General features: G+C 40.9%; 1 protein-coding gene across 2 annotated transcripts in view; it reads right to left on the reverse strand.

The window, feature by feature from the left end:
• Nucleotides 1–12,848, reverse strand: part of SUPT3H (SPT3 homolog, SAGA and STAGA complex component) — a 242,448-nt gene that overhangs the window by 37,141 nt on the left and 192,459 nt on the right. For both annotated transcript variants that reach the window (XM_015859910.2, XM_015859909.3), the window contains exon 11: nt 11,673–11,783. In XM_015859910.2, coding sequence (XP_015715396.1) covers nt 11,673–11,783 — 111 coding nt within the window. The remainder of the gene's footprint in view (nt 1–11,672; nt 11,784–12,848) is intronic.

A 12,848-nucleotide genomic window follows, 5' to 3' on the forward strand; every position in this document is an offset into this window, starting at 1 on the left:
ATTTAAATGATGCAAGATTAAAAGCATGACATTCACAGCAGAGCCCTGGGCTATGGATTTCAGAGCACAGCTTTTTAGCCACTCTGGGTTCAGCAGTCACCCAGCAATCAGTCGGAAGGAATCCTGGATGTTGGTTTAGAAGCAAGAGAACCATCCTACAAAATGTTGTTCCTGTGGCCCAGAAGATACAAGGGATGGATGTGAAAGGTAGTGTGGTTGGGGGTTCATCATAAACAGGGCATTAGTCACGGTCGTAAGTGTAGTACTACACAGCACTAAAAACCTGACAGCTGCCTGGTTAGCTTTATTCTATTTCTAGATCCACACATTCCTTTCATTCTTTCTCCAGATTCTTCTATTCCTTTCAAGAGTTCCCCTTAACTTCATGGCTTTTCTTGAGTTCTGTGACAATGCGCTATTGATCCAACACTGTATCCTCCCTCAGTCCTTGCAGATCCAGATGTAACTGCATGCATAAACCACGCATATCTATTTCTTTTCTTTTTCTGCACTTCTTAGAGTTCTTTCCTCCCACTTGCCTTCTCCTTCATCTTTTTCTTATACTTTTTATCATATTTTTTTTAATGAAAATGACTTATTTGCTGAACAGAGGTTGATATGATGACGGACGCCCCATCCCTGGAGATGTTCAAGGCCAGGTTGGATGGGTCCCTGGGCAGCCTGGGCTGGTATTAACTGTGGAGGTTGGTGGCCCTGCCTGTGGTGTCCCTCATTGCAATGGGACAGACCAGTGATGTTGGAGCTGATTGGGGGCAGAGCTTCTCTCCAAGCTCAGGGCAACAGTGCAGGTCTGTCTAATGTCAGTGATAAAAACAACATCAAAAATGGAGATCCTGTTCACAAGAAATTAAAAGTTCCGCGTCACTTTCCTAAACCATACATTAATCCATGCAATAATCCCAGCTCAAACAGTTGTATTACATGATCCTCGAGTTCTCATAATGTTTCATCTAGACAGTTCACATCCTGTCCTACAAAGCCACACAGCACTGCTGCAGACTTTTCCACAGCTGCTGCATTTCACATTGAGCTGCTTCAGTCCCTGTTGTAGGTGAACTGACAACTGTAAGTAATTTTAGCTCATAAAGCACTTCTAAATCACTCAGGAAGAAAAACATGCATGAACGAATGCTTACTGTCCAGGGGAAATAGAAAGAATTGTGCAGAACACAACTGCACCGTCTTCTCTTGCAGTGTATGATGGTGCCAGTGCAGAATATTGTTCAAAATCTAACAGGCCCAAACAAATAAGGAACTACAGGGAGCACAGTGACTATTGACAAGTTAAAAAAAAAAAAAAAAAAAAGAGAACCTTAAGATTTTTAACTACCAAACTGCTGCTCATTAATGTTTGTACCAGAACCTACGTACTGCATCACAGGCAGGGCCACCAACCTCCACATTGATACCAGCCCAGGCTGCCCAGGGCCCCATCCAACCTGGCCTTGAACACCTCCAGGGATGGACGGGGCATCCACAGCCTCTCTGGGCAGCTGTTCCAGCACCTCACTGTTCTCATAGTGAAAAACTTCCCCCTGACTTCCAACCTAAATCTTCCCTCCTTCAGCTCCAAACCATTTCCCCTTGTCCTGCTGTTATCTCCCCTTTCAAAGCGTTGACTCCTCACTTTTAGGTCCTGGCAGGCTGCTATGAGGTCACCCCACAACCTTCTCTTCTCCAGGCTGAAAAACCCAGCTCCCTCAGCCTGTCAGCCTGGATAAACAACTAAGAAAAGATAATTATACAAGGCTTATCAAATTAGGGGATGCTTTGCATTGTAAGACAGATGAAGTGACCTGAAACCTCAGAGCTTACTTATTGTCTTCTCCCTAGCAGAGCTAATAAGCATTTTGTCAAATCTGGGTATTTTTTATGATCACTCAGTCACACCATGAGCTGCTCTGTGCTGTGCTGGGACAGCAGCACCGTGGTGGGATGATGGGAACAGCACAGTGTTTCCACGCCGTTGCCTCCTGCCTCCTCCGACCCTCATCTGTACCACCCGAAGACCTCGCACGCCACTCTCAACAATTCATGCACTGTGCTCTGTACTGAGACACTGATGGATGTGCGACCCAAGAATTTTAAACGTCCCCACAGGATATCAAATGCTATCCAGACCGTTTGTGAACGCTTTCCCAGCGCTGTGCAGAAAAGGAGCCAGTTCTTTCTGAATCTCCTTAAGTGACATTTTTCTCTTATCTAAGAATCGATGTTTCTGTTTAATAAAATCATCTGGGCAAGTTACTGTTTCATCAGCTTATGCCTTCATTAATAAATTCTGCTTGAGCGTTAAGATTACCCCCAGTAGAGACAGCTGGGAAACTGCAATATAAAGTCAAGCAGCGCATTTAATGACCAATGAACTTCTGGAAACTTAGTCCAAAATTATACATCATTGTGTCAGACACTCTTAAGCAATATGCAGTTTGCTCTCTCTCTTTAGAAACATGAAACCCCCTGAAACCGCTACCACAAATTGTGAACCTTTTAAATTACTGCCAAGCCACCTGCTTTTCTCCAGGAAACTTCATAAAACTCTCCAAATTAGTAATGTCATTAAGCAAAGCTTACAGAACTGTTGTTATTCCGAAGGAGCATTAGCTGTTTAGCTTAAGGAAACCAGTAGGGATTTCTATCAAGGACAGACCTGTCAAGTATATTGAGTAACCCCTTCCAAGTGAAATGCTCCAGAATATCCTCAGAAATGCTATTCTTTTACATCTTAATCTGTCTGGGAGAAAATGGCGTTCTCGGGATTAAACTCATATCACAAAGAAGTTCAATTCAGGAGAGCACGTGGAAAGGCTCTCGGGCTGTTCGCGTGTCTTCAATCGGCACAAAGAGCTCCATAAATCAAACGCCCAGTCCTGCATTTTTGAATGGCACTGGAAGAAATACAGCTCAGGATGGAGGGGAAGAGGGAGCCCGATTTCCCCCAGCCCTTCTCTTTTTTTGAATGGCCCTACACAGAGCGGGCAAGGGTGGATTATAGGAATGCCTTCTGTCCAGGAGTCAGCCCAAAACGTACCATCTCATCTTGGAGTAATTTATCCAGTCCGATGATTTAGAGGACAGTCCAGTGGCACCGTTTTTGGAAGGCAGAAGCAGAAGAGAAGGGATATAAATCAAAGGTGACTGGCAGGTAAAGGATATATGCAGCAATCAGCCAAACCATGTGCATGCTGGCACAAATTCAACAAGATCATTTATAAAAATTTTAAGTCAGGAGTACACAAAAGGGGGTCTGGTGCTAACTAAATCCACAGATAGATTACACGCCACCGAAATAAACACTTCCAGATGCTGGCATACAAAACCCTTTTACAGCAAGAAATGTTTTCTTTCATAAATCTGAAAGGAGGAACCTTGGGGTGGGGGCTGGGAGGGAAGGGGGCAAGATTTCCACACTGAGATTGGACTTCCTGCTGCTTTATAGAATCATAACTCAGGTTTCTCAAACACACGGGGTTAACACTACAGAACAACAAATAACTGCAGACAATTGCTTGAAGCACAGACAAACACTTCACAAGAATCTAATTGCTTAACGAAATAAAATGTTGGGTTTGGATGTTTTGTTTTTTTTTAGCTGTTTGTTTTTTTTTTTTTAGCTTTCCAAATGAGGAGGAATGAAAAATGTGTCAATTTGAGTTTTTATATATCAGAAAACAAACACATAACAGAAGGAAAAGTTTTCAAATGCTTTTTGACATTGATACACACATTTCGTTTTAGAAAGTTGATGAAGAATGAAATTCTGACTTCTTCAAAATCAGTGTCAATTGATTTTGATTATCAGCGGGGCGGCACATTATTTACAGCACCCGAAATATCAGAGATGTTTAGTTTGATATGATTCCAGTGTACCTAATTCCTTTCAGAAACTGTACTCAAAAACTTTGATGTAACACATCCACTTTGTGTATACTGAAACAATTACCAAAGATTGTATTCCGAAGCCTTTTTGACTACTGCTCTGGTTGGAAGTTGGCAGAAAGAAATTCTTTCCAGTCAAGAAGAGCAATTCCCTGTCCAACAGTGAAACTAATTTCTTTCTGAAGTTTGGGGCACCTAAAAGTAACGTGTTTTCCCAAATTTTCAGCTCTGTTTAATTTGCTTATCTCTACAAATATCATACTGACACCTTATTACTGAATGATAGAATGGCCTGGGTTTAAAAGGTCCACAGTGCTCATCCAGTTCCAACTGACTGCTACGTTCAGGGTTGTCAACAAGCAGACCAGGCTGCCCAGAGCCACATTCAGCCTGGCCTTGAATTAGGATGCTATAGGTATAGAAGCAAGGCTGTTTGAAAGGCAAATCATGCAGGTCTCCAGCACAGAGCATTCCCTGGCATTACATGCTCTTCAGTCTGGGAATGCCAAAAGCAGCATCACAAACATAGCTTAGTAAGTATTCATTGTTTCATGATGCTTGTGCAATTTAACAGGGCTAAAACATTTAACAAGAGAGGGCTTAGACTGGCAAGTCATTTCAAGCTGAAATTACTTGGGGAGTATTTTCCCCCAAAAGGTGAACACCCAAACAAAAGTTGGTTATACCCTCTGTTCATTCAACACAGTCCACTCCACTTACACACGCTTACATCGCTGAATAATGGCCACTGTCTTCTGCAGGTCTGTGCAGTATCACAGTTTACATTTACAATCTCAGTTTCTCTTTAGCCAAACATCAAAAACACTTCATTTCCAAACTGGCATAAACCAGAGGGGACAAAGAATCTGTTTGGGGAACACTTTCCCATCCAATTAGCACTGCTGACTGCTTTCCTTCTCCCTTTGGAGCACAGGATGCAATCTTGCTGAGTAGAATGCATTTCAAGGCCAGAAACACCACTGCAAATGTGCATTATTCACCAGTTCAATCATTTCAGAAATTAATGACTGTCCATATCAAGGTTTTAGATATCCTGATCAAGTATTATTTTTGATTTATGATGTCCAGTTTGTTACTCCAAGTATTAGAAATAAACTCTATTCAAGTAAGCTGGATGTGGCTCTCGGCAGCCTGGTCTGGTGATTGGAGATCCTGCACATGGCAGGGGGTTGAAATGAGATGAGCACTGTGGGTCTTTTCAACCCAGGCCATTCTATGATTCTATGACTCTATGATTAATTTACAGCCAAATATAAATCCATCTCTCGATGTTAAAAGTCATCTAATCTTATGTTGGCAGATTTCCCATTGAGTTCTAATTGAACAAGGAAGTAAGACTGATCCTGCAATGAGTTAATGACCACAAAAACAAGAGGATCTGGAAGCCAAGGTGTAATTAGAAAGCTATGTTATCACAGAAACAAATGTCACCACTGGAATAGTATGGGTGAGGAATATAAGCTTTTTAGAAGGGGTAGGAAAAGAAGGAGGGGTGGGGGATATGCCCTCTCTGTTAAGATGTGGATAGATTGTGAAGAGCTGCCTCTGAGAAACAGCCTTGATCTGGTTTAGAGCCTGTAGGTTAAAATTAGAGTCTGGACTAAGGCATCTGGTGGTTGAGTCTACTACAGCTGATTGATCAGTGGAGCCTGTGAATGAGGCCTTTTGGTTCAGGAACAACCCGCATTGTGCTCTTAAGCTCTCATTCTGATGGTGGATTTCAACCACTGAGACATCTGCTGGGAAATCAGTGCAGCAGTTGCAAACAATGAAGAAGGCTGGGCTGCAGCAGGTGATACAAGCCAGCCAGCATAGCTTCACCAAGGGCAGATTGTGCCTCACCAGTCTGCTGACTTTCTATGACTGACTGACAACATCAGTAGACAAAGAAAGGGCAACTGGTATTATCTACCTTGGACTCGTGCAAGGCATTTGACATGGTCCTGCATCACATTCTTATCTCTAAATGGAGAGAGATGGATTTGAAGGCTGGATTATTAGGTGGATAAAGAATTGTTTGGATGGTCATAGCCAGAGGGCTGTTGTCAACAGCTCTATGTCCAGGTGGAGGCTGGTGACAAGCAGTGTCCCCCCAGGACTCCAACTTGGGACAGTGCTCTTCAGCGCCTTCATCAATGACAGAGTGTCTCAGTTTCAGCTTGGAAGGAATTGGGATCTAGGTTAGATGGTAGGAGGAAATTCTTTACTCATATGGCAGTGAGGCCCTTGCATTGCTGCCCAGACAGATATGGGTGCCCCCTCCTTGGAAACATTCATGACTAGTTTGGATGGGGCCCTGAGAAGCCTGATCTGGTTGGGGGCAACCAGAAAATGGCAGGGGGGTTGGAACTGAGTGTGCTTTAAGGTCCCTTCCAATTTGTAAGCAATCCTGTGATTCTGTGAAAATGTCTTATTTCTAAAACTTAAATGTACAGAACACAGAAAAGTAGATTCAGGTACAACACAGAACTGCATCATCCAATGTGAGGAAGAGTTACTTACTTCTCTTTGTCTTGTCTCTGTGTTTTGAATACATTATTTGTATCTCTGCTCCATGAAAGTCTGGACCTTTCACATTAGGCTGCAGTAAGCACCACTCTAAAGACAATATATGGATAAAATATATGTCTAGACTACCTTAGACATGATAAAATACAGAATAATCTGGAGTACACTTGCTGCTTTCCATTGTGGCTTGCACTTGGAGACGAAACCTAACTGCTCTAATTATGTTAGTCATTTTGACATAGCTATTAAGGTCAAAATATATGCAAAGGGATCATTTTCGCTACTTTAATGTTAGTTCTCATTTACCATATGATTATAAAACTTTCAAAGTGCTCTTTTTGTCCAAACCAACATCCATCAAACGCTGCTAAAGGATAAACCACACAGCTCAACTGTTCTTCCAAAACTGTATCAATAGGAGCACCTACCACCAGTTCAGATTGAAGAGCAAGGACAATTATGACTAAACAGCAAAGAGAAGAAAAGTTGTCAAAAAATATTCCTGCTGGTGTCTGACAAATACATAATGACCATGCCGAGAAAGTAACACCAAAATTGTCTATATTTCTTTTTTCAACAAAAATGGAAATACCGTATCATGTAGGGGGATGAGTTTTGTAGTAGTAAGTGATAAAATTGATAGTAACAGTAATGTTACTGAAAAGAAAATAGATGTTACTGAAAAAAAATAGCTGAAAAGTAAAACTAATGTGACCTTCCCAAGTTCTTTACTGTGAGAGTGGTGAGGTGCTGGAACAGCTGCCCAGAGAGGCTGTGGATGCCCCGTCCATCCCTGGAGCTGTTCAAGGCCAGGTTGGATGGGGCCCTGGGCAGCCTGGGCTGGTATCAATGTGGAGGTTGGTGGCCCTGTCTGTGGTGGGGGGTTGGAGCTTCATGATCCTTGAGGTCCCTTCCAACTCAAACCATTTCGTGATTCTGTGATTCCCAATTCTACTAAGTTTCAACCACTCAAAACAAGGAAGATTCAGTGAAACCAAATGCAGTACATGAATCGCAACTCAGTTGTAGTAGTTTTTTAGCTTACATGATGCTAAGGAAAAGCCAAACAACCCACATCACAAGGAGGATATATAGTGGTAGGATTAACACAAGAGCAGAACAGTCTCTTCCGAATTCTCTTCTGAACTGTGCCAAGTATATCCAGGATAGCAGAATGAAGGCCCATACATCACAGCCTACATGGTGAGTGGTTTTCTAAACCTCTAAAAATCTCTACTTTTTAGAGATTTAATTTTAGGTGTGCACCTGCAAGTCCCCAGGTCAAATATCAGTAATCCATCACTGAAGACCACATTATTCATGCCTTAAAGAAAGGTCCCTGTCTTGTAACTGATGGAGGAGAATGAAAGCAGGGGCTTTTCTCAATATTAGAGGCTGATATTGAACCTAGAGAATGTCTTTGCAATTACGCATGGCTCTTGCTACTTGTGAATTATCAGACAGTGCAAGAAATTAGCTTTAGTCTAAGGACTACGAAGTCCTAACTGAGATCGCTCTCCTTCAGCACCTAGGACTTAACCTGGGAATGAGGCGCAGCTTAATGCATCCCTGACATTAGGCATGGTCACATTACTGGAAGTGAAAAAAGAAAAGGTATAGACTGGCTACAAACAGTGGAAAGGTGATTTAAATATAGCAGAGGGGTACAGTAAAGCAGCTTCCCACTCCACTTTCAGAAGCAATAAAAAGGTGATGGAAAAAAAGGAAGATTCAAAACTTTAGAGAAGAGAGACAAACAAAAGGCTGTTGCCAACCAAATCTGTAGGCTTATAGAAAGGCTGTTAGAATTCTCTCTTCTGCTTTAGGATGCAAATAGGATTTTTCATACAGAGACATGATTTATATAGATACTTTGCACAGTTACTTAGCCATTTATCCAGATGTACTGCTGATTTAAACTCTATTTGTACACAGAACTATGTTTTACACAAAATTCAGTCCCACATATACACTCTGGGGTCTTAATGGAATATATACTGCACAATACCCGCTATTTCTTTAGTGAGACAGCTTCATTTACTTACTTGCTTCTTCAATGGCACTGGTAAAGCGAATGATAAGAAGACATCAGTAAATTTAGTGGGAAATTTCTGGATATATAAAAATATCATTTTTCTTTATTTAAAAGACCCCCTTTAGGGGCATCTGTTGATTCTGGTCTGACAGGGCAAGTCAGTAGTCTTAAGAGAAACAGAGATAATGTACACATAAAAGGTGAATTTCCTGTTCCTATGTCCTCTACAAAACACACATATGTCCCATCCCTGGAGGTGTTCAAGGCCAGGTTGGATGGGGCCCTGGGCAGCCTGGGCTGGTATCAATGTGGAGGTCGGTGGCCCTGCCTGTGGTGGGGGTTGGAGCTTCGTGATCCTTGGGGTCCCTTCCAATCCAAGTCATCCTGTGATTCTGTGATACTGTGATAACCTTTAGGTGGAATGGCTGAAAGCATGATATCACTGAATCTAATGACATATGCCTTTGATGAACATTCAGTACTTCTCTTAATCATTCACTAGATTAACACCCATCTTACTCAACAAACATAAGCTTCAGAAAGAGGATGATCAAAATTTTCATCATAGGCTTCACTGATTTGGGGTCTCACTTTAAGAGCTGTCATAACTCATTTTTCAGGATGCTGCAAGTGACTGTTGGCTTTACAGGCTTTAGTTAGCTGTTTAGAAAGTATGCAGGTTTAACTGGCAGCCTAAATTCCAGCCTAAGTATCACGCCTAACACCCCATAAGTCATCCATGACAACTGCAGAGATAAATTCTAGCTTTCCTGATTCCCACGGTGGAATCTTTCCATATTACAGTTTCTGTTTCTCCTCTTGTTCTTATTATTTACTTCCTGCCCTCCCAGAACAATAACAGAGCGATGGATTCAGCTGCCTAAGCTTAGGTATGCTGTGCCATTTAAGATGTTAAGATGTCTCAATTAAGGCATGCATAGCTGCCTAGTGGATATGACAAGGAACACAAAGGAGATCCTTCCAGGCTAAAGCTGCAAATCTGAAATGTTATTGCAATACATCTATCTCTAAGCAACCAAATCAAGATTGAAGCAGCCCAAACAAATACCCCAAACAGTGCATAGATATCACAGTCTGAAGGGCTTATAGAAAAAGTCAGAATCTGAGAAGAAAAGCCAAAAACCAGCTCAAGCTCTGAGTGGAGAAACCAGTGGGAAAAAAGACTTCAGACAGAACAAAGGCAAACTAAGTCAACATGCTGCAGTTGTGACAACCTATGTTCAGGCATTTGCTTCTGTGTACTTCAGTGCAGTCACCTTTGAGAATCTAAGTCAAAATGCTTTCATAACTGAGTGCTCAGCTACTTCTACAAGCAGACCTCTACCTGCATGAGTATATTTTGAGCTTCAGTCCACTGTCAGCAACGAAACTGACAAGGTTCAGATATTCAATACTAGCTCTGACCAGTTCCTACTGAATATTCCCAATTATGGGAAAATTAGGGATCCTATGTTGCTTCAGAATGCTACTACTGAAATGAATCCCTCAGGTCATGCCCACTAAAATCACCTTTTATAAGAAATCTCTAATCACTCTGACTTAACAGTTGGACTCTGATGAAACACAGTGGATAAAAGGAAGAGCATTAACCCAATGAACTTATTTGCACACCAAGGAGAGGAATGTGGGACAGGACAGACACCAGTATGCACTGTAATTGTATTCCAGCTCTTAGAAGCACTGAACCTGCAGTTGCTCAGCATCACAAGAAGAGCACTGAGTGAAGCCACTTTTCCTCCTGGTTCAGTCATCCTGTCTAGGAGGGAATGCAGGCATACAAAGAAACTATTGTGAATGTGGTGGCAATTGGAGAAAGCAGAAGACTGTTCAAAAGAAACACTGCCACGCCACTGTCCACAATGGCAAGGTAAAATATTTTTTAAATCAACAGTGTGAGAGCCTGGCAATACAAGAAGGAAGCATCAGCCTACATTCAGCTCATGTTTGTGCCTTCTGCTCTGGAAGGATCTTATGGGAAGTTTGGAGCAGTTTTGTTTAGGACAACTGTGATTGATGGCATTGAGTATGGACAAACTGGCAGCTCTAAATGCAAACATTTTAACACCTTTCACAATACTCTGGTTATTATTTTTTTAATTCAAAAAGAATTGTAAAGAGAATTCATTCCAAATATGCACCCACTGACATTAATAACCCCAACATCTAATTCCAAAAAGAATCACCTATAGTTTTGACACTACGAAAACCGTAACTTCACATACTCTTTCAGTCTTGTTTTCTTCCTGTTCCTAGCTTCTGAGATAAAGTACTACTGTTCCCTTGATATTTCAGATAATATAAATTTCATGTAAACGAATATCCTTTGGATTTAGAATCATTTTCCTCAACTAAAGCCTCTCCAAAGATGGTCAATTTCTTCCTGATTTTAGGATCTGAGATCTAGTGTTCTAGATGGTTGTTTTTCTCACATGATCATTTCTCTAACTTTCATTCTTCTCTAGATTTAGATGTTTTGAGGTAAGTCAGAATATAGGTCACATAGAACAGCAGGCGATAGAAAACGATCCCAATGTATGACATTAGAGACTGACTACTTACACATTTTTATCAGCTGAGAGATTTAAACAAAAGATTTGTTTTGGCTGCTCTGGACAACAGAATTGCCATTTGCACAGGGAAAAAAATGATGGCAAAACCTCATAACCCATCAGAGTTCCACTAAAGACTCTGCTCTCGTGCATTTTAGTTGATGTTCAAAGTAATCTAAAGAAACCCATCTCTTCTTTCTCCAACCCTGAATGTGTCACTTGAGAGTTCATCTTCCAATAGGAGCGGTAATGGACACACAACTAATTTTAGAATACAAAGTGCTCCACACCATACTGGAATACATATAATTTAAAATAACTGTAAACCTAAACGTTGCAAAAACAGAAAATTCAAGCACTAACAAAAAAAAAAATAAAAATAAAAGCATAATTTGAAATTGAAAGAAAATAATATTTAAAAGAAAAAAAAGAAAAATAAAACAACCTTTTTGTCCTTCCAAAAAGAGACAGAAATTACAAAGTTTTATTTCCCGGGAGAACGATGCCACTTTTATAAAGAAAATTACAGTCGCCACAAATTGCTCTCAACAATTCCAAAGCTTCTTCATTTGACCACTTGAAAATCAAAGTTCTTTAAGATTATAAATATAACTTTTTATAGCTCTGTTATTACGTACTGTGAATGGGGATAGGGGGCCAATCTTGTGGCCGTAGCGCCGAATGGCCTCTCTGATGTGGCTGGGCTGGATGGCATCGCTTTGAGCCTCCATACCACAGGCTGCAGCGCTCTGCAACAGAAAAACACATAAACTGTTACTAAATCAAAAACACACAACAGACCTACAGTGCATAAAGTATGAAAATAAACCTTTATAAGATAGACCAGTTTTTTTCTTTTTCTTTCTTTCTTTTTTTTTTTTTTTCCTAAGGATACACAGAGCTGCTGCCACACGGTACTTTAGACAAAAAAAAGCTATTAACAAATCAAAGAGGACTTTTACATGAACTTCACTTAAGAGACCCAAAGAACACCGTATTTGTCCTCTTAAATCTTTCACCTCGTGCTGCTGTATGTTGCAATTGAAAAGAGCAGCAAATGTTCTAAGTGAAATGAAAGGGTCATATAAGTCACACTGCAATAACCACAGAAACTATTTTTAAAACATTTCAGGCTTTCATTATGATGTCAAGGGGTGGGGGAAATATTGAACAAGTATCCCAAGTGGAAAGCAATCTGACACCAAAATCACCAAGAGGTGATACTGGACTGCTTTAGTAGCCTGTGGTAGCAATGGTGATGGGTGGACGGTTGGATTGGATGGTTTGTAGGTAGCTTCTAACCTTGTGATTCTATGACTGCTTGCCAGACTGATAAAAATGATGGCAGCTCAGTCATAAATTCATGAAAGTAGTATTAATGAGGGACAAAATCTTACATTAGGCACTAAAACTGCATGTAAACACTTATATGCCTCCCCCATACATTCACACAACATGTTAATGCTTTCAAACACGGAGGGCATTTTTTACAGAACATTTTCTTTCAGGAGTGCCAAGACTACTGAAGCTTGTGCACATATAAACAGAATAACTGATGATATGACGGTGGATTCTTCCCTTGTTGACTGATGTTCATAACAGGAATGTGAAACTCAAATATTTTCTGCTGGCCTGGGCCTTCGTGGGCTGAGAATAACATTCTTCACCAAGTTAACTCGTTTGTTGCAATGCCTCACTGGTATCCAGCACACACCTAATCAAGTTGGGGGGCTCGTGGGAACGTTTCATTAAAACTGTGCACCTTTTAGAACATAATTATTTTAAAAGACATTAAGTCAAACACTGGGAATTAA

The sequence above is a fragment of the Coturnix japonica genome, chromosome 3, assembly GCF_054131305.1.
Source record: "Coturnix japonica strain WE chromosome 3, WE-NBRP24, whole genome shotgun sequence".
Classification (NCBI taxonomy): Eukaryota; Metazoa; Chordata; class Aves; order Galliformes; family Phasianidae; genus Coturnix; species Coturnix japonica.